Source organism: Clinocottus analis, unplaced genomic scaffold (assembly GCF_023055335.1).
Source record: "Clinocottus analis isolate CAN_PGR_092001 unplaced genomic scaffold, fCliAna1.0.p SCAF_16, whole genome shotgun sequence".
In the NCBI taxonomy this organism is placed as follows: domain Eukaryota; kingdom Metazoa; phylum Chordata; class Actinopteri; order Perciformes; family Cottidae; genus Clinocottus; species Clinocottus analis.
Window position 1 is genome coordinate 2,483,057 of NW_027175887.1, and position 22,346 is coordinate 2,505,402.

General features: G+C 46.0%; 1 protein-coding gene across 2 annotated transcripts; it reads left to right on the forward strand.

The window, feature by feature from the left end:
* The first annotated feature begins 5,090 nt into the window (after window positions 1-5,090).
* On the forward strand, window positions 5,091-18,871 carry LOC137786868 (ral guanine nucleotide dissociation stimulator-like 1). 2 transcript variants are annotated; one of them, XM_068578987.1, is made up of 17 exons: window positions 5,091-5,430; window positions 8,275-8,564; window positions 9,343-9,387; window positions 9,526-9,725; window positions 9,852-10,012; window positions 10,110-10,358; window positions 10,468-10,571; window positions 10,838-10,922; window positions 12,257-12,328; window positions 12,892-12,978; window positions 13,754-13,786; window positions 14,049-14,170; window positions 15,303-15,392; window positions 15,611-15,740; window positions 16,124-16,453; window positions 16,781-16,895; window positions 17,008-18,871. In XM_068578987.1, exons 1-17 carry the CDS (start codon window positions 5,407-5,409, stop codon window positions 17,145-17,147), a joined length of 2,277 nt encoding a protein of 758 aa, XP_068435088.1. In that variant the 5' UTR covers window positions 5,091-5,406; the 3' UTR covers window positions 17,148-18,871. The 2 variants fall into 2 exon arrangements, with proteins under 2 accessions (XP_068435088.1, XP_068435089.1); XM_068578988.1 differs by having other exon boundaries at window positions 9,855-10,012.
* The last annotated feature ends 3,475 nt before the right edge of the window (window positions 18,872-22,346 follow it).

The window sequence follows — 22,346 nt, forward strand, 5'->3', positions numbered from 1 at the left end:
AATGCCCTAATCCTTTAAAACCATGATTCTCTTAATTTAACCTCCCAATACTTTTTACAAGATGCACAAGTCCACACTTCTTCCCTTAACAAAACAACTTCCTTCATCCAGCGCCTCTCAAAGCAAAAGGTACAAAGTGCTCGACAATAATAAAATAAGAACGACGACGAGGCTGAAAATACATAAGAGATAAAACAATTGTAGTTCCAATGACCACCGAAGTGACATGCAACACACACACACACACACACACACGGCATGACGACAGCCGTGAAAAGCTTCCTGCTGTTCTGCTGTCGGCCATGAGATGGAGCGTGTAATCTGTGCAGCGTGTAATCTGTGCAGCGTGTAATCTGTGGAGCGGAGGAAGGCCTCGTCAGAAAAGCTCTTCCACTACAAACACCTTTCTAAGACTCCTACCGGCGCCCGTCACTCTAACTCTGTGTCCGATGTGTTGGAGACTCTAACTTGCAGACGGGTGACTTGGTGACGTCGGATGTGTAAACGCCACACGCACAGCGGCAGCCATTCAACGTATTTGCCAAAGAGAACGAGGCAGCAATGGCACCTGCCACTGTCCGCCGTTGTGACGGCATTTGGCGGGTCAACTATTATCCGTGATCACAATTTAGAGATCATTTTTCAGTAACATTACCCACTTTTATTGTGTGTGTTTTTTTTTGTTTGTATTTCATGCCAGGTATCACAATCTCTTTGTGCAGCCTTTAAAAGGTTAACTGTGCCACACCCTTTTCCAAATGTCTGACTCATTGAATCACAGCGTGACTCATCGGCGCCGCCGGTGTCCGCGGGCGGCGTGGCTTCATTTCTCTTTGTCTGCGGGCGAACCGAGCCGTTGTTCGCCCGTCCAGCCTCGAAAGCTGTGCTTTCCCTGAGCGGGTTTGCGCCACAGGGCCTCCAGTGAGTGGCTGCAGCGCTGGAGGGGTTTCTCTCATGGCAGTCTCCCGCCGACAACACCTGAACGTCCCGGAGCCGCTGAGTCATGAAAGCAGGAGTGCTGGAGCTCTCGAGAGCGGCCCGGTATGCACTTGATACTTGACCCTGAGTCAATGGTGTGGAACGGCCTTTTGGCGATAGCTCTGCGTGTTTACATTTTCTGCATTTCTTTTTTTTTTTTCATGTTGGAGGAAGGTTGGTGTCTGAATCACGTTTTACAACTCCTCACCCGCTGGCACACGTTGTCGCTTGAATTAAAGCAAACATGAGTTGTTTGATTATTCTTTCACTCCTTCAAGGACAAGTCCTCGACGCCTCTCTTTGCAGGAGCGCCCTGATCACAGGAGCACAGTCTGTTCTGAGCTGCTGGGGCTTAAGCACTTTGCTCAAGGGCACGTCAGTGGAGGAAACCCATCCCATCCCATCCAGCCTTTTCGGGGGAATGAACCGACAACCTCCCTGTCACAAGCTCGCTTCTCTAACCTCAGGCCACCACACTGCCACCTTTTATATTTTACTTTTTTTTTTTTGCTTTCGAGAATTACCTTAAACCTTCGTCACAGTACATTGTCCCATTCTCCTTTCGCTGAATTCAGTTGTGCTGTGGGGATTGACGCGCGATCACAGAACATACTGTTAACTTTATGCTTCAGCCTGAAGGCTCACGAATGCTCAGCGCTTCAAAAGGTACCTGTCTGCGTCGATAATAAAGAAAACAGTCTATCTGCATTCCTTACCGCTGCCGTAACCGCAGTGCGTCAGCCTGCAGTGGAAGTCTTCGAATTCCTAAACCCACGGACCAAAGTCTGTGAATTGTGTGAGATTTCCCAGTTTGTATTCCTTGCTGATTGGAGCTCGTTGGCCAACACTTCTTTCGAGTAATTACAAACCCAACGATTGCAATCATCAAAAAGTGGAGATTGTAATCGACTGCAATGTCCACTTGAAGCGCTCTTGATACGCATGCATAGGTCGCATCGTGTCATGCAGTGAAACTCCTGCAGATTGTATCATATGTAGCTAGCACACCTTTTTAAGCTATGCTAGCCGCGTGGCTTTTGGGAGTTGAGTGGGCAACCACGGAAATATCTCAATTACCGTATTGGACTCATGGTCCTCGGAGGGTGAATCCTACTGACCCTGTTGGCCCCCAGATTCCCCCATAATGTTTACATTTATTTTTAATTTAGCTACTAAGAGCTATTGTATGTATTGCCATGCGTATTTGGGCCATTCCTGTTCCCCCGAGGATGAATCACCATGAATTGAATTTTTTTTACTTTGTCCAACACGTTGGTTTCAGTCCAAACACCTCAAAAGGAATGGCACTCCTATCAGCCCTGCAGTGGCACGTAGTGTTTCAGAGCTCATTAATTGATGCCAGCATGTTAAACAAAGAGCTGTGAACACGATAAACAGAACACGTGCTAAACACCGGCATGGCGGACCGTCGCATTTAGCTCGAAGCGCTGCTCGTGCTTAAGGACAGCGTCACAGAGACGCTGCGCAGCGGGGCTGTGATGCCCAAAGTTCTCCTTTAACTCGACTGACGACGCTCGACCTCACAGGAAAGATCGTGTCGTCTTTCAGCAGAAAAGGCTTCATAACACTAGAAACAAAGTAAGCTAGGTCCGCTAACGCCCCGGGACATGACCTGCTATTGAACTTACAATGTATTTGATACAGCCTCGTCACAGAGGTGACATGCTAATAGCAGGTCAGAAGCGGGCTCATTTAATATGACACCGACGCTGTCGACATTGAAAGGCCAGCGGGCGATGAACCGCACCTATCGGCCTCAGAGGCTTCACGTCAGAGGCTTCACTGTTCAGGCCGGATCGTGGAAACTCAATCTGTATCCAGAAGGAAACACAAACGTCACCTGTGCCCGTCATCTCAGCGCTATTGTGGACACAAAAGATGTATCTGTGACCCCGTGAGGCGTGCGGCGCAGGAGTATACAAAACATGACTAACATTAGACACAACCAGTGGGTCAGTGGTTCCCTCGCTGAGACGAGGACTCTTCTAGCGTTCAGCACTGTGAAGTAGCGTTAGCGAAAGGCCACGCTCAGGAAGGAGCAGCCGGCTTTCACAGAAAAGATATAAGCTTGTTTATGCTTTCTTGGAAAAGCCAGCATCATGTTGGTCCAACTGTAAGTTGTTCCTTGAAACCAACACCCATACACACACACACACACACACACACACACACACACACACACACACACGCTCTATCAACGCTCACTCTCACTCTGGACTTATTCTATTGTGATTTTCATCGTGTGGCGGGGAAAATTAAATGTGATTTTAAGCAAGAAAAGCAAAATCCTTGAGCAGTAGTGACACGACATTAAAAAGGAACTCCGCTGATGCTGAACTTCAAGTTGAGGGACTTTTGAGAGATGACATAATGCAGCCGGTTAACGTCTTTATTAGCTGTCAAACTCTTTCAGCTTGATCACGATCTCTCAGGTATCGGCTGTTATCTTATCTAAGATCACAAGAGGGACCGGTCACATGAACCTGGCAGCGTTTTGTCAACTTTCATGAATTAATTTCTTTGTGCTTGTGTTCTTGTGTCTCAGGACACTTCGGAGAGCAGAACATTCACACTTTTAGCTGCTGCCTTCACCTAAAACAGCTTCAAATGTTGTGTCACGTACAGCGGTGGAGGAAGTATTCAGATCATTTACTTAAGTAATGCTCAGTATGAAATGTACCCGGTTTACAAAAAAGTACAGAAGTATCAGTAATGATATTTACGTATAGTCCCCGTCAGTGAACGTGGGAGCGTCTACAGTTTCTGTACTGTGATATAATGAAACTCAATATTTGAGTGGTGTACAGTTGCAAGAGGCTTTTAAATCACATCCCTCGCATATGATTGGAAAAAGGTGACCGTTCTCAGAATGTAGTGTGACACGAAGGTGCTGTGGTTACACACACACACACACAGACACACACACACACACACACACACACACACAGACAAATTGTCGGTACTGGCATACATAAGATGATTGGATTTTTGTAAATGTATACGCAGGAATTGCTCTCTTTGTATTTCTTTTTGCATGTATTGCTGCTCAATATAACCAGCTGCGTGATATCTAAAAGGGTTAAAGACGCCATTTTCATTTCAGCTCGACGTTAAAGCATTAGCTTGATCGATTCATTGAGGCAAACTTTAATGTTGCACTTGACGAAGTTGGAGCAAAATGTAACTGATGTGGTACTTTATACTTTTCTTATTTGATCGCTGTAACAATATACGCCTAATAAGAAGGTACAGCGAGCAGCTAATTAGCTTAGCTTGGTAAAAAAAAGAAAGAAGATAATATAGGCTGATTGTCTGTCAGCCTCTTGATAATATCAAGGCTTTCTTTAAACCTATTTTTATCGGGCAGGGGACAGAATATTATATTAAATATATATCCAAAACGACTCAAAGTGTTTTTAAAACATCACCGGTTCACTATGTTTTTTAGTATGTAGCCTCTCCTAACTGGGGCTGTTTCCAGTTGTTTTGCTCAGCTAAGCTAAATGGCTGCTGCTAGCTGTATTTATTTTGTACCATACAAACATATAAGGGTGGTATCGTTCCTCTCATCTAACTCTCAGTAAAGGAGAACAATATATTCTCCTCACTTTAGCTTTGAAACCGGAGACGACAAACCGTGAAACGAGTCAGCGTTTTTGCACTTTGGTTCCCTCATCGCAAGGTCAACAGGTTTTTTGAATGTTTTTGTTTGTTTGTTTGTTTAGATATTGGGTAAAACAAGTAAAGTAATCACCCCTCTAGTGAGTTTTGAAGCCTTTTTTTTAAGGCGGTCGCTAGCAAGTTGCTAAATGACGCTACAAAAAAACCGCTGTCGAGCTAGCGGTAGCGAGTCGTGCGTTGTAGCCTCAACGTTAGCTTGATACTCGCGCCGAAATACATCCATGGCTAAAACATGTTTGTGTGTAAATTGTGGCGTTCATTTGTGAACATTATTTCTCTGAAAACAAAAACCTGGGTTCATTTTCAAGAAAGAAAAAACCCAGCACACCTCCCACTCCTCCCACTCCTCCCACAGCCGCCTCCCACTATAAAGCTGCTGGGTTTCAGCCCCCCGGCCGCAGTGAAGGAGAGACTCTGCAGCGGGAAGCGGAGGAAACAAGTCGGGACAGTTCAGCCTCGTCGCAATGGCAGCAGCGACACACATTTCTATGCACGCTTAACAATGTAGAGATTACTTTTGCAGCGAAACACGTCGTCTTTTTCGCGAGTCATACAGGCGCCTCGATGTAGCTATAAAGAAGACAGTGACCCTCCTGCTCCTCTTTTATTATATCAGGATGCAGCCATAAACTTTTTCGCGAGGTGGAAGTTGATTATTGTTTTTTTTTTTCTTCAGTCCAACTGTTCCTGTCAAGATGGAAAGCAGCGCTCCGTAGGCGTAGAGAGATGGGGAAATGGGAGCTGACGATGGTAAGAAGTGCTCGATGTGTTGCTCAGTGTGGACACTATCTGCTGCTTTAATGCGATATTATGGGACGAGATCTTTGGGTCTGCAAGTCCCACTCGGTTAAATCTCACTCTTCGTGTTTAAGTCAATCTTTTTTCAAATAATCTCTGTAAAAAAAACATTGAGTAGGAGTCAGCTGTTTGCAGTCAAGCTGCAAAATGTCTGTTTGGTGTCTTCCTCTCATGTATTACCTTTTTATATTTGAGAGCGAAGCATTGTTATTGTCCACTTAAAACTGGTATCTGTCAATGTTTGTTTTCTGTTCTCAGGAATCCTTGCAACCAGTCAGTTGCACAATAACAACATATTCCTAGTTTTGTTCTCATATTTGCAATACTAGCAGGAAATGAAGTATGTTTTCAGTATAAAAGTGCATTTGTGCAACATAAACATATGTTAATATGTAGTCTGGGTCAGCAGGTAGCTTAATAATACACCAGAGACACAAACTGGGACTGTTTACTTCTATTTGTGGGTGAAAATGACCTTTTACATTCATATTTACGCTGCAGAGGCCTTACAATCACATCTCCATGGATCATTTTTTTTCTGATCCGAGGCAGTTGTGAGTGCTCGGTACCGCCGGTCCCAGACACAATGCACACTTTCACATCTGTGCAGCGAACAAACGACCTCTTGGAGACAATGGGGGTTGGTGTGATACTGGTTGGCACCGGCGGGCACAGCAGCTGGACTTTTCTCCTGGCACAAAGTCATTTAAAGGATCATTTACATGCCAGAATGTGAGTCCTCTCGTCAAGATGACTGACTTTAAATAATCGCTGTGAGAGCTGGCAGATTCTCCACCTCTGTATTCACTCTGGCTGCTTGCTCAATCAGGTCTAGCAGCTAATGACAAAAAGGATTTTCTATTCTGAACAGAGCTCAGAAACTGATATTGAATGTCTACTTGCTTTCACTCCAGGGCATCTGTATGGATCTGTGAATCATTTGGATGGCAACCACTGGGGTCATGTGTTATCGACTCCTGGTGTTGATATTATATAACCCACGAGGCATTTAAAGGACCCCCCGCTTTCCCCCCAACACACACACACACACAGATTTTTACTCATGTTTACTTTAAACAGCTGTAAGAAAATGGCCCTGATGAAATATCGTGATGTCATCGGGTTTACCTCATTTTGTGCTTTGGGAGTAAACTGTTTGAAAGACTTTTGGCAGGGAGAGCGAGTGTAACGTCAAATCAATCAGTTGTATTTCTTTTACATTGCACATTTACTTCAAACCGTATCTATGTGCTGTTTGAGACCCAACAATGTTTTCGCTAACTCTAGAGAGCTGCATTTTTTTCTTTTTGCCATTGGCACTATTAAAAAAAAAAGTAAAAAAGAAAAGTCCTTTGGCAGGATGCCATATTCAGGGTTTAACATTTTCATACATAACTCTCCTTTTTCACACACATTCAGGTTCCTAGGTATGAGTCCACATTGCATCTCAAAATGGCAACGAGTGAGACCTTGCTTTCCATATCTTGAATTCAGTCCCTGGTTTGTCACATTAATCAAATACTGGGCAGATTAAAACGCCCATACTTTGAAGGACTACCTTGAGCCCCAAATCCTCCCATTTTCCACTTTTTCTTCAATATTCAAGGGCTAGTAATGAAAAGTATGACGTCTGCTTGTGCCTTCCAATCACTTAGATGTGTTTACACTGTTGCACGGCTCTACGAGTAACATGTCTCATATTGAAAAAAATGTCTTCCTGTCAAACACATTTGTTTTTGTGTAAAAAGACTGCAAATCTGATTTGACTCAGACACTATTAAGTTGCATTATGGGAAATGTAGGATCCAGCATTTTTTTTTGCTAGATTCATTCATTTTTGCTGGATTCATTCATGCTAGAAACAAAAAGTCAGGCTGTCTCTTTAATGACGGTAAAGATGGCGGCTATGGCGGTCTGTCGAGTGGCGTACGTCCGCTTCCATCTGAAGCGAAGACAAAAAGGGAAAGAAGTTTGGAAGGAGACGTAGCTTCTGCTTGGTTACCTCGCTCTGTCAGCAGTGACCTGATAATGCAGCTGTTGTTCAGTCTTCACAAATTATGTGTCACAGCTGTTGTGCCGGTATACTTTTGCATAATCGGAGGGCCTGGGCGAGGCGCTCGGTGACCCCGTTCCCACTTGTGCGCCGTGTCAAGTGCTGTTGAGCATTCTGGAGGAGCCACCGCTCCAACGCTGATTGATGGCTCTCGCTGAGATCAAACGCAGGCGAACCTAAAGAAAGAACGAGTGTGTCTGAACAATATCACGACGCTCCGAGCTGTACCGACGGCCATTACGGTCCTCCGGTCGCTGGAGGACGAGTGATGTCGACAGAAACCCGCTGACACTTTAGCTTCGGCCGTGGTGTTTTTGCTGCGGTCTTCTCGTTGACGTAACCTTTTTAAAAGTCCGGTATTTGTCCATAAACATTCGCATGAACCTTCAAAATTCTGGGAAAATTTCAGATTGCTGTGCAGCAGGGAAATGAGCATCTGATGATTATTATCGTTGCGCAATAAACTGTTTGTGCGGTCGTTCTTGGCGTGGATTGATGTGTACGAGGAGCCCGGAGCAAATAGTGCATAATCATTGTGGCCCACATGGGATTAGTGTGAGTTTTAGTGGGATATCATGTCACTTGTTTGTGTTGGTTGGCTGCTTTTTTTTCTCATGGCCCAACCTCTGACTCGACAATCCAAGACATATGTATAATATTTATTTATTTGACCCGTAACTGTATATTTTTAGGACACGAGCAGGACATTGACGCACATTATTTCCCGCCTCCGCCATCCCCAGAACCCAGTGCAGGAGTGGGGCGAGGAGTTCGAGGACGGCGCAATTTATGGGGTCACTCTGCGCCGGGAGCCCGTCCCCTCCGACCCCGACGCCGGCGAGGAGAGTCCCTGCTGCGCTTTCGTTCATTACCGAACCTGCAAGGTGCGGCGTCTGAAGGCCGCCACCCTGGAGCTCCTGGTGAACCGGCTCCTCGACCCCGGCAGCCAGGAGCAGGACTACGGCAGGATCTTCCTCTCCACGTACAGAACCTTCACCGGCACCTCAACGCTCATAGAGCTGCTGTTCCAGAGGTACAGTCACTCTTTAGAAAAATACACTAACAGATGAAAAGATTAACGCCACTTTCATGTCTGTATAGTAAAGTTACAGGGCAATTAGCTTAGCACAACTAAAAATGCGGGTAAACAGCTAGCCTGACTTTGTCTAAAGCATCAAAGGTAACCAAATGAGACTAATTGGTTAGCTTTATGATACTCAGGTTTTGGTAGGTTGATACTGTTACCATTCAATGTTTTAATGCTAAGCTATCTGCTGCTCTCAGTAGCATCATATTTACTGTAGCCGAGTGTCCTTCCTCTAATTTAACCCTCTATCAGGACTGTCAAAGTATGCTGGTTAGCTTGATGAGACATGTCTTTCAGTTCCCCCTCATGAGTACATAATTAAGTTACCGTTAATCTTTCAGCCGCCACCAAATGCTAAGAGTTTAGCCTAGCTTAGCCTTTAACATAGCCCGGTCTCTTTCTCTGGTTATCTGCCCCGATCAGAACATTCAGGCTCCTTTTTTCTGGACGTGGTGGAGAGCATCTCCGTTGTGCTGGATTCTGGGAAAACACTGCGATGCGTCAGGATCTTTTTATACATTGTTTCCCTGACGAGGCGACCATCTCTTGCCTGCTTTGATGTCGTAATAAGCACATTGCAGGTGCTCATTATCTTGAGGCTTTCAACAACAACAATTATGCGCACAGCGGGTTTAGGCTGTGGTTGGCATGTTTGGGATCAGGCTCAGGATGACTTCAAGATGGGCGTAAATAATAATTTTTCTGTTTTTTTTTCTCCCAATAGAGACAATGCTGTCTCTGATGTGGACAACAGTGAATGCTACAGCAGGTAAGTGGATGACTTTTGAGTTTACACTGTGCTTGAACACTTATCCGGTTAATATTATGATTTTTAATACGTCACTGCGGCTTAAAGTGTTGTGTGAAATAGTTAAACTGTCATGATTTTTTTCTGCTGCGTCCTCAGCCCTCTGTTGGCCTTCGTCCAGACGTGGTTGGATGAGTACAGTGAGGACTTCAGGGATGCTCCTTTGCACCCGGCACTCAGGCTTCTGTTGGATCACCTGAGGATCAGCTCAGCAGTTCACAACAATATGCGCAGTCAGCCCAACTTCAGCTCGCTGGCTGGGCAAGCTGAGGCGCTGCTCAAGAGGTTCCAGGGACAAGGTGACCCTCCACCGCGTGACATGACCAATAATGACGAGGCCCTTTTGCCCAACGAGTGCCATTATCCCACAATCGTCCTGCAAAAAGCTCGGCTCACTATTCTCTTGATCCGCGCTGCTTGTCCAGCAGGAGCCGAGACGAACGTCCGTCCCGCGCCGGCAGACACGGAGCAGGATGACGAGGTTTCCGGTGACGAGGATTCAGGATTGGAACGCTCCCCGGATCCAGGTGGCATCATGGATTTCTCCGCCGCAGCTATTAGCGAACAGCTCACCCGAACGGACTCCGTACGTGAGAGACTGTGTTTTGCAATGTTCCCTCCACATTTCTGGTGTTTAACATTGATGGTTTACGGCAGCTGACTGGGTTTTCGTGGCGTTCCAGGCTCTGTTCGTCAAAGTGATCCCCTACCAGTGTCTGGGCTGCGTGTGGTCGCAGAGAGACAAGAAGGAAAACATGTCGCCAACCATCCGAGCCACCGTTACGCAGTTCAACGCCATCACCAGCCAGGTCAGCATGTCCCTGCTCTGCCAGCCCACAGACGCCACCTCCAGCCCCACCCCCTCCCAAAGGCCTCCCACAACACCCGCTCAAAGGGCCCGCATCATAGAGAAGTGGATCCGAGTAGCCCAGGTCAGTCAAACCTTTTCTAAAAGGAGACCGACGACGAACACAAAGCATGGGTACCATTGCGATCTGATTTGAAGTGGAGCCACTGAATGCGAGTTGTTTTCCTCTGCAGGATTGTCGTCGGCTCAAGAACTTCTCCTCTCTCAAGGCGATCCTGTCGGCCCTCCAGTCCAACGCAGTTTACAGGCTGAGGAAGACCTGGGCTGCTGTCAGCAGGTAAGGTATCCTGCCCTTTTTTTAAGGAGGACGTTGAACCCTCATCAAGTGCAATTCAATGTGACTGACAGAGCAAGTCAGCAAATGTCCTCGTGCCACAGTCAGCCGGTTAATGGGCAATGCAGTAAACCATTATCATGTCAAGGGTGCTCTTTATGGTGTAAACATCTGGTCAAGGACCAAGTAGAGTTGGTCCACAATGAAAAGTACCGGTTTTTCGCTTACGGTGCCGCATGTTTTACTACATATTATCTCTGTTGTTGTAGGGAGAGCATGGCCACGTTTGATAACCTCTTGGAAACCTTCCCCGACGAGAACTGTGTTCTGACCAACAGAGAGCTCCTGGTGGAGGTGAGAAGGAAACCACGAAGGTTCACTCCAGTGTTAACAGATTATGTAATCAAGTGTTTATGATTGCTGATATAAACAGGGCATTTTCACAAGTATTCCCAAAATATCAATTTGTCAAAAAATAAATAGTAAGCTGACTTAGTCGCCAACAGTACATACACAACAACAGTAACTTTAGCTAACAAGCTACATTTTTGTTTTTGTAGCGTTGTTTGATTATGATAGACTTCACAAAGTAATTGTCTAAAATTCTCTTTTTAAGTTATGCTACTAAGCTAGCTGACCTGCTTGTTTAAGGCAGTTCATCCACCACTGACACATGCATGCTAGTTGCAAGCCAACGTTGGCTAGCTATAAAAAAGCAACTGGCAACTACTAAAAACTAAATAGTGTGTAAATGTGAAAACAACTTTCGATTTATAATATCACTAATTTTACTCTCATTCACTTTTCATTTTTTCTGAAGTAAAATCGTATAGATAATGCCTTTTGTCATATATTGATTTTTGTGACCATAAACGCAACAGGGTATGCACTGTACACGTAACACTGAAGAATGTTTCCCATATTGAAAACATGTTTGGTAATGAATGTCCTCCGAAGCGTATGGATTTTTTTTTCCTTTCTCATTCATTTTTGAGTTGAATATTTACTGAGATGTTTAACAGATTGTTAATTGGAAACTAGAGGCCTCGAGCACACCGTGTTCCCTCTTTTCCTTTTATGAAGCCTCCTTTAGGCGACTGCGTCAGAGGCCACTTGTGTCTAGTTACAATGAAAGGGCTCTAAAGTCAATACATCATGCATTAGATAGACCTGCATCCTCTGCACACAACTGCAGCGCAACCTTCACTAGTATTTACCGAGTCACAAAAACATTCAAAGGGGTTTTATTCCCTGGACAAAACTTTTGTACGCCCCACTTTTGTCAACTTCTCCTCCTTTTCACTTTTCAATGTGGTTGTTTTCAGGCGGTGTCTTTCAGCAGGAAGGCTTTTTAATCTATGCGAGCAAGCCGAAGCCTTTGCTCAAAGCCTAATTGCTGTTTTTGACGGATATTACTCACGACGACTCCAGAGGGAATGCCTGGTTGTGGCCTCCCTTCCCTTTCACAAGATAATGATTAAACAGGACGTCAAAGTTAATGTGTAATAAGTCATATGTTCTATTAAAGAACTTGCTTCGTAAGGCAGTTTACAGTTTGACAGCAAACTTCATTTAAAGCCCTTGTACGTGCATGTGTGCATGCATGTAATTGAATGTTTATATACCTTTTTTTTAAATTTTAATATAGACTATAACTGAATATAGCTCTGTCTGACCTACTTCTACAGGACGGAAGCCAAGCGACCGCGGATAAAATTTCTCCAAAGATATCCAAGCGATGTCCGACCTCAAGTCAGATGGTGAGCCAAACCTCAGGATGAGAAAAGTGTGAGAAGTTTATCAGCCTTCCACTTTTGCCACATTTGGAATAATGATTTGATAAAACGTTGTGTAACCTGAGGCAGGGTTTAGTTTCAAAAGGACACATGAAATATTCCATATCGCACAACTCTGAAAGCCACAGTGGAGCACGATTTCACTCGGTGTGGGCAGAGTGTCTCTGGCATGGCTGATACCCAAACCTATCTTTAGCCCTCGCTCTGTGTTGAACAAGTTTCAGATGCTCCCAGATCACCAGGATTATAGGACAGTAATAATAGACTGCAGCGGGATCTTTTATGAGTCATACGCAGCATTCTCCTGGGCTGTAACACGAGCCTGCGGTGCGGCCGACTGTGACTTATCATGTGTGAATGTAGGTTGAACTCAACGCATTCAGTGTGTGTCTGTGTGTGCGCGAGGGGGGGGTGGAGAAAAAGCTATAATGACTGGATTCAAAAGACACAAATAACCAGACACGGTGACACAGGGAACTTCTGCTGTAACCCTCATGGTCAGAGTGTGCTCGCATGTCTCTCTGCAGAGCGCCTCCAGTGGCTCGGTTCCTTACCTGGGCACCTACCTGAGCGTCCTCACCATGCTGGACACGGCTCTGCTGGACACAGTGGAGGTACATGACGCCGGGTTCCTCTGCTCGACCGTGACAGCGGTTAGGCGAATCCTGTACCGCTCAACATGTCATCAACTTTACTTTAATCCCCTTTTTTAATTATTCGTAAGCAGTATTTAAACTCCCGTTTTGCTCGGCGTCTGACTGACAGCCACCGAGTTCTGCTTAGCTAACGTTAGCTTCCTTTAGTTGTAGTTTAGTTCTATATATTTTTAAATATCCATCATTGTTTAGTTACCGACTCATTTTGTAACGTTGAACAAAATGACCAAGATGTGATGTTTATCCTAAATGTAGAATTATAATTTGCAGAGCTGGAGAACAAAAGCAATGTGGACATTTGGCGTTAGCTTTAGCTGAAGCTAACAGTGGCTACATCACCAGCTAGCTTGATAAAGCTTTCTCTGCTTTAGCTGGTTTGTCTCCACAAAAATAAATACATTACAAACGCAGAGTCCAGTTACTTGGGTTTCTACTTAAGTCTTTATTGTTGCTGCAAATTTTAAAAGCTGTTTTCAAATAAGATTTCTATGGCATAAAATTTGTTGTGAGATTAAACAGAGTTAATCAGTTATGGACGATTTATGTGGGTTGTAAACAACATAAATAAATATTTAGAAGAGGTTCTTATGTTCCCTTTAAACAACATGTTATAAACCATTTTATTAATCATTGATATTTAATATCTACGTAAGGCTATGTTAGTGTTTTAGTTCATTTTCTGATCCAAGTAATCATTGATAAATGCATTAAATCAATATGTCTCTTTCCACAGGGTGGCCTCATAAACTTTGAGAAGAGAAGGAGGGTAAGTGGTTCCTCTTTGTGTCATCTTTTATGTATTCCACTTTTTATTTATTCTCCTTTTCCACAGTAGTCAAAAAAAAGGTACAAACGCGTCCTTGTGTAACATCGTGCAGTATATTTGCATTGCCAAAGTGAACGGAGAGAAGGACGCATGACTTGCTGATAGCTCGAGACCTTTTTAGACATTGACACGTCTCATGAAGGAACACTTTAGTACAGCGCTGCACATCTCTCACGTCTCTAACACTGCGTCCTCCCTGCAGGAGTTTGAGGTGCTGTCACAGATCCGTGTGCTGCAGGCGTCCTGCTCCCGCTACAACCTGCCGCACCACTCCAGAATCGCTGCCTGGCTGCAGGGACACAAGCTGCTCACCGACCAGGAGAGGTGAGCCGGTTTGTTTTTTTGTTTTTTTTAATTCGCCCATCCACACGACGCGCCCGCGATCGGATCCCAGGCGGAGCGAAACCGGCCGAAACCCAATAAAAGTTTCCGTAAAGAGTCTGAAGGACGCGCGGTACAAATGCAGACAAATAGAGGTGTGTTGATAAGGTGGTTGTTGGGCGCGGTGAGCATTAATCACAATGTCCCGTCAGATCGAGGCCCGGCGTCTGGTCAGCTAATCATTCTTGTTATCAGTTGCGACGTGTGTTTAGCGCGGCCCCTGTCGGGGCCTCGTCGTAAAGGAGCCGCTCCTTTGACATTTATAATGCAATAGTTTGATACAACTAATACAACCGAACTCTGGTGGTGATGCAGCTCATGCTGTTCAATAAATCTGTCGATGCATACCAGGAATACAAAATGAAGGACAGCAGATTATAACCGTGACATTTGCCGTGTTTAGCAAAAAGAAAAGGAGTCCTGTACGCCGTCTCTGTGATTAACCCTTTGATGGTCTCAACCAGACACAACCAGCTATACAGTTTTAGATCATGATCCCGCTGGCTAATAGCGAAAGTACGATTCAAATATGCTTTAAATTCAGATCAATTAAACATTTTACGTCCATCAAAATGAAACAAGGCAAATACGTGACGGGCAAACTAAAATAACAGACATTTTAGACGCAGGTTCGTCTTTTTGAGAACTAGATCAGAAAGCGTTCAGCTTCCTGAGGGTTCACAAACCTGTATTAGAGATTACTGAGATGGAGTATTTCCTATACGCTTCAATGTGGACACGCACTTCAGGTAGACTTTGCACCAGGAGGACGCGGGCACTTTCCATTAGTGTTTCAATCAAAGTTACGTTTTTGGTTATTGAGTCATGCCAGTTTTAGCAGCGAATTTACCCGATTAGTGACTGTATTTCTGTAAAATTATGTTTTGGGAAAGAATTGTCGAGTTAAAAAAGATTACAACACCTTGGTCAGCCACAACTAATGTTTTGAGAAGATAACACAACCGAGCCGTGGCGAAGAGGATTCAGGGGTTAAACGTCTGTAGCGAGAACACTCGTAACAAGCACGCCGTTGTCCTCTGCGCTCGGTAGATTCTCATTTCTCGTTGTCTTCCAGCTACGAGCTGTCCAGACAGCTGGAGCCTCCGTTGGACGTGTGCTCGCCGACTCCCTGGAGCCATCGCACGCTCTCCAAGAAGCTGTCCTCGTGAGTACGCTGCATTTGACTGTTTCCCTACGGACACACACTCACAAGTCACATCCAGTCCGAACAGTATTTTCACCGCCCCAACATGAAAGGAATCAATTGTTTTGAGTATGAATTGTTGTGTGCTGTGTCAATACGTAAGAACAGAGTCTGTTTTGTGATACGATCGCGTATGAAACCGCATTACCGTCGTCATAAAAAAGAGTTTTGTCCTCCAGGCTCCTGACGGTGAGCGACGGGTCTAAAAAGGTCTCCGCCGACCTGATCAGCGTCTCGTCCTCCGGCTCCAGCGGCTCCGAGATGGAGGATCCGTCCTCGCCCAACGCGGCCTGCTCCATCCGACTGCAGGTAAGCCGCTGTGCATGCGTCCGCACGCCTCTTTGTTGTCCGTCGACACTCTTCATCCCCGGTTGTGCCGCGCGCCGTCTGCGCACCTCCACTATTTACTCTTTGCTTTTATTTTTTATTCTCGCTGTGGTCAAACGAGCCCCGAGGCGTTTCTAAAGAAAGAAGTAAAATGCGTTGAAGGGCTTTTGAAACCGGGGAAAGTTGTGTAATCTCCCGCAGGCACAACATATTCTCTCTAAAGGGCCATCGAAACTGCCGTAGGTGGAGGTTCAATGGGGCGGGTGCTTAGCTGGAGCTGGAGGAGGCTTCACTCCACCACACACGGTTATCCAGCGGCGCTCATCATTATTCCTTCTCTCGCTCCTCCCCCGTCTTGTCTTCAGTGCTTCCACAGCTCTTGCAACAATGTGTCCGAAGCCTTCTCTTCCTCCTCGTCCTCCCTCTGCTCCACTGCCGCTTCCACTCCAGACTCCCCCACGCCTTCCAGCTCCTCCTCCTCCTCCTCCTCCGCCTCCTCCTGCCGCGCTGACCTCTGCTCTCCGGCCTCGTCCTGCGGCGCCGCTCGCCCGAAACCCACGCTGGCCTCCCACCACAAGCGCTCCGTGTCCATGAACTCGTTGCCTTTGTACAACCGGCAGGTGGCCGACTCCTGCATCGTCCGGGTGAGCGTGGATCTGGGCCACAACAACGGCAACATGTACAAAAGCATCCTGGTGAGTCCCGGTTTCAAATAGAAGATCTACCACTTCAGTCTTGTTTTGTATTTCTACTTTGCACATTTCCTGAAGTAACATTGTGGGATCACATTTTGTAAGTTGCAAGCTGGACTGTGATTGGCTGCTAGTTGTGATGTCACAAATCATGCCTGTTCATTGCACATGTTAGACTGAGATTTAAGACACACACACACACACAACACCATCATCATCATCATCATCATCAGATAAAACAAAACGTCCATCAAACTCTGCACATGCGTCTTTCTGCAAAGCTCAAACGTGTCTTTATTAACTTTTTATTATTCTTTGTCTCTCTCACAGTTGACCAGCCAGGATAAAACTGCGCAGGTGATCCAACGCGCTCTGGACAAGCATCACCTGGAGCACATGACCTGGCAGGACTTCAGCCTGACTCAGGTCATCTCTCAGGAACGAGGTCAGTGACACAGAACGACTTTGCTCTTAAAGGAATCGCTGAAAGTTGTACTGGGGAAAAAAATCTGAATAAAATGAAGTCCCTTTTGACAATTTCTCCTCTGTGTTTCCAGAGCTGCTCATACCCGACAAAGCCAACGTCTTCTACGCCATGTCCACGGTGTCGAACTTTGACTTTGTTTTGCGCCAGTTCCCCAAAGGCCAGAAGAAACCGCTGAGGGCCACGTCCAGCCTGGGCCGCTACACAAAGTAGCTCCTCCGAGTTAAACGGAGCAGGCGGGACTCTCCTCGAAGAAAGGTCTTTTTATTTTTCATCGTCCTTTTTTTTTTTTTTTTTTTATAAGAAGAAGAAAAAAAATCTTCTCCAAGATGGTCCATCGTTCTCCTTTTGGACACCACAGAGGGAGAAATGTGAGGTTTTATTTTACAGCAAGAGGATGCAGAAGCACTTTATGAAGGAGAACGTTCGCCTCGACGGGACAGCGGGTGCTTGAAGAAACATCTGGATCGGACTGTTGGTAAGATCCCCTCTGGGACGTGGTGTTACAAGCCATCTGAGGAATATGGCCCCATGCCTGTACCCGGCGAAAGGGGCGGGGTCGTTGCTGTGATCGTCATCACGTGAGGAAAGCAGCTCCGACTGGAAGGACGGCATTCCCGAGTCGGGGGGTAATCCTGGCGGCGGTGGCGGCGGCGGCACCGGCAGCAGAGACTTTTGATGCACGCGTGCACACGTCTCGATAAGAGGACAATAAGGACGAACAGAAGTTTTTATGTTTTCTAATGTTTTGTATTTATTTTCCACTGTGGTTCTTTGTGGTTGTACTGTAGCTTTCACCAGTGAGGTAATCATCTGAGAGACGCCTTATTTCCTGAGGACTTCTGAGGAGATTTTAAATGTTAATGACCACGTTTAAACATTTTTAAAAAAACACTATTTTTTAATTAAATTCCGTTTTTTATTATTAAAGAAGTTAAATTGCATTAAACTCATTCGGTTCATAACCGCTGCACAAATGGCTGAGGTTTTAAGTTTGATTGTAATCGTTTCAATGACGTCAACTGACGTCAAGACTCTCGTGAGACAGCTGATGAGGATCATATTTCATATTTTGGACAGCTGGCGCACAGCGGACTCTTTGCAAAGAGGAGGAGTTAAGCGTGCCCTCGGGAGTGTCAAGAGCCTTGCTCGAAGGCACAGAGGGAAGAACCGCCGCTGTCTATTGGGGCTTTGAGACGGGCCAACGTAACAATGCTATTCATCTCTGTTGTGATCGAGGAATTAAGTGTCACGGTTGTAAAACGAAGAGAAATAAACGGTGTGACAGACTTTTTCGGTCCCATTTGTCTGAATGGTTTCTGCTGAACCACAATGAAGCGTTGTGGGTTAGTTAAGTGTCTCTTTATCGCAATATCAACATTACAGCACTTATTCCTTGTCACAGGTAAACAATGATTTTTTTTTTCTCATCATAAAAGACCTCAAGATATTTTGAAAGCCATCACAAATTTTAACGGCCTGAAATCCTCCAACAAAAACAATGAATTATTCTATTATATGATAGAAATTTGAGTATATTGCCTATGTCTTCTGTTTTTTAAATTGGATCTAAAATATAATGTAGTATAGCCCATATAGAACATGATATAAATGATAGGAAAATAATTAAATTAAGTGAAATACAGACAGCAGGATTTTACACACGGAGAGATCAATAACATGATCCCATATCGTTGGTTAAAATAAGGTTTAAATTCCACGCTTTTCCAGATCTTTCAACCATCCCACGACCTTCTTCAACCTTTTTTTAAAATTTGTTTTTAATTGATTTCAAAGCTTGTATTTGAAATTTTAACTCCGTTTGATTAATAAACTGCAGCTTTCAAGATGTTTTCCTTATGAATTGAAAATATTAAAGCCTGAAACAAACACACATTGATTAAATTAATATTAAATATTGGTTTCTCAAGGAGAACACATCCATTTCAGAGAAGTACATTTCTATACATTGTAATTACATGGATAAATGATAAAGAATGCAAAATAACTTTTTTATATGCATAAAACAAACTGGTTGAGTCTATTATCCGTTTTTTTCTGTAAGTTAAACAGACTTGAATTACTTAATTAATAAAGTAACTAACTTTAACAGTGACTTTCACACAAAGAAAGGTTTTGTGTTCCTGTCTCTCGTGACGTCACTGACCCCTACTGCCGCGCGCGCGTGCTGCATCATGGCCTCGCTACTAAAACACACAAAACTGTGGACGGCGCATCTATTAAGGTAAAAATAAAAACAGAGGAAAGGGGTAACGTCGAGGAATAACCTCGAGCCGGACACGGACTGCTCTCCAAAAACAGTCCGCGTCATAAACCTACAGGTAAACAAAAAAAAGACCAAACGTCGCCACCAGATGACGTCAGAGAGCCGCCTGCTCAGCCGCAGCTTGAGCTAATCCACCAAGAAAACCGCTCGGACGTCGGGTCGCCGCGAGGGGGCAGCAGCGTGTCAGCGGTGACGTCTCCTCCGCTCCCTCTGAAAACACCTCTGGGTGCTCGCGCGCGGGGCTCTGAACCGCGCGCAGGCCACGCCCCCAGGGCGTCATCGGCCCTGCGTCATTCCGCCAAACCTGTATGAGAAGTTGGCTCTGAATGGAGGGGAATTTGTGATCTCTTTTATAAATAGAAAACACATAAGAAAGATGTGCATGACATAACAGCTGTGCTCAGCTGCCGCACCTGACCACATGACCACCTGACCACGTGACCACCTGACCACGTGACCAGCGCAGTAGAAGAAGACCCGAGAGAGCCTGTCCTCTATATTGAGCTCTGAATCTTCCCACTCAGTGCTCTTGGCTCTGTAGATGCACACTCAGCAGAGGGATATGGGTTTGAATTCATTAGGTTAAAACTTCCCTTGTGATGTGTGTGCATGCATGTGTTTGTGCGTGTGTGTGTGTGTGTGTGTGTATGTGTGTGAAGGAGAGAGAGAGAGAGGGAGGGGAGGGTGGACGCTCAGGTCAGCAGTTCTGGAGGAGAAACAGGACACTGCCCCTCGTCTCATACTTTCTCATGTATTATGCATGGGCTGAGATGTCCGGCCATGAGTTTGACTGTGTGTGTGTGTGTGTGTGTGTGTGTGTGTGTGTGTGTGCGCGTGTACAAGCGAGCTGCACGTATAGCCACAGAAGTGCACACGCGGCATCACCGCGGCCCCTTCACAGCCCCGAGGGATCCTGGAGTGAGACGTTCAAGGTCTTATCTGGATCCTCTCAGGAAGCCGGCGCGCAGCCTCCAGCGAGCGGCGATGAGACGCCGAGTGTTTCGCTTGTCGATATAATCGCCGGCCCTCCACCTCCGTTGACCCCGAGAGTGTTTGAGGGAAGTCGGGGGGACACTTCACGGTCGCCTGTTTAGCATTTAGTTTCCTCTTGGATGTGATGTTAGATCCTCTGGAGGAGGACGCTGACATCAGAAGAGGTGTTGGAAGAGATCAGACGCTCAGAGGTCATGAGCCTCAATCATTTATTATCACATTGTGTCTTTCCTGTCGGTCGTTCAGGCTTGCGTAAGGACCCGTCTCCACCTTTCGAACGCACACACACACACACACACACACACACACACACACACACCTCTGTCGCAATGTTTTGGTTGTTTCATAACCGCGGTGATTACGGGCGTGGAGGCCGCGAGCAGGTGAGGCAACATCTGCCCGACGATGAGAGGCATGCGGTGGCCTACGTGTGATATTACACGTGTGTGGAGGTCAGTGAGCTGCTGCCATGTCTTCTACATGTGCCACATGTTCCAGCGGCTGAAATAAACCTCCCCTCCTCGACACACACACACACACATATACACACACACACACACACACACACACACACACACACACACACACACGAATACATCACACTAATAAATGTATTTAAACATTGAATCACTCTGACAGATGCTGATATAATCGGCAGGGTGCAGCGTGGTTGTGCCATACGCACACAGACTCTTGCATGATGCTCAAAGACATGAACGTGAACCCTCCACCAGCTCCATGCAGACGTTTATGCCTTTTCACACGCGTGTAAAACACATGTAGGGATGTTTTTGCCGCACGCGCGTGTCTTGTTCGCGGCTGAAACGATCGCTCTCTGATCTCAAATTTGATGAAACGAAACTGCGTCACACACATTTTGTGCGGCACCTTGCGTTGGCTCGCTTCCCCTTTTGTCAATTAATTACTTATCAGCTCATGTGTGATGGGAAATATTATATAATGTCTTGTTATGACACAGGGGCATGATAATCATACTTCCTCATGAGTCATTATTACATATCTCTGGCAGGACATGCTTATCCAGTTAGAAGAGATCCTGTTTGACTCGTCTCTGAGATATTCTGGCCAATCAGGGGGAGGCTTCATGATTACCTCGCTTCCTTGGAGGAGAGCTCAACGTCTGTACTTTTCCTATTTCCTCTGCGTGTTTTTCTTTTGCATCCGTGTGTCATGCGCATTGCATGGTTGGGCTGCGTGTGCCCGTCTATTTTTAGACGCCTCGGCGTCCCTCGCAGGCATTACCTTTATGGATGGGTTTGTGTGTGAGGGGAGATGTGTGTGAGGGGAGGTGTGTGTGAGGGGAGATGTGTGTGAGGGGAGATGTGTGTGAGGGGAGGTGTGTGTGAGGGGAGATGTGTGTGAGGGGAGGTGTGTGTGCGGCGGCTCGGCCTCCCGTGTGTCATCCGGTGACGCGTTTCAGTCTCTGGCACGCCGGTGGCCCGAGCCCGTGGCTCTCGGGCAGCACGCTCCCTGCCTTCACATCCCGTCCTCTTCCATCTTTTCAGCCTTTTTTTATCATTCAAACCATGAACCCATCCATTTCCTCAGCTCTGCCTGTTGCTTCACAGATAATGGCAGCCATTATTCCCCCGGTTTAAGCACCTGTGGATAACCTGGTCTCACTGGCTCAATGTCAACACGTCCGAACTGCTCAAAGCGGTCGCTGATGTTCATGTAAGAGCTCTCTGTGCAGGACTCGTACCATGAAGAGGTCACTGAGGATCGCACTGGAGGTCAAATCAAATGGAGCCTCCAGACGTGAACAAAGACCGTCACCACGGCTGAGGAATCCAGCAGTGAAGTGTTTGAAGGAGCGCGGCTACCGTCAGCAGCATGGTGGGAGCGGGTCAGAACAACCCGGGTTCACGGGTTCAGAGGCCCGCATGCTCGCGAGTGAAACCCCGGTTTAACCCGTCTTGGTCCCTCGCAGGACCCTCCTGACCCTCCTGACCCTTTGTGTTGCGTTGTGTCGCCACTCTGCGGTTACAATGGAGGAGCTTAAGGTGGCACACTTTCACGCGGCTCGTCACCGCAGAGACAAGACGGCAGCTGATGCGGCGAAGTCCCTATTGCTCCCACCGCCTCTGTATGTATGCATATAGTGTGTGTGT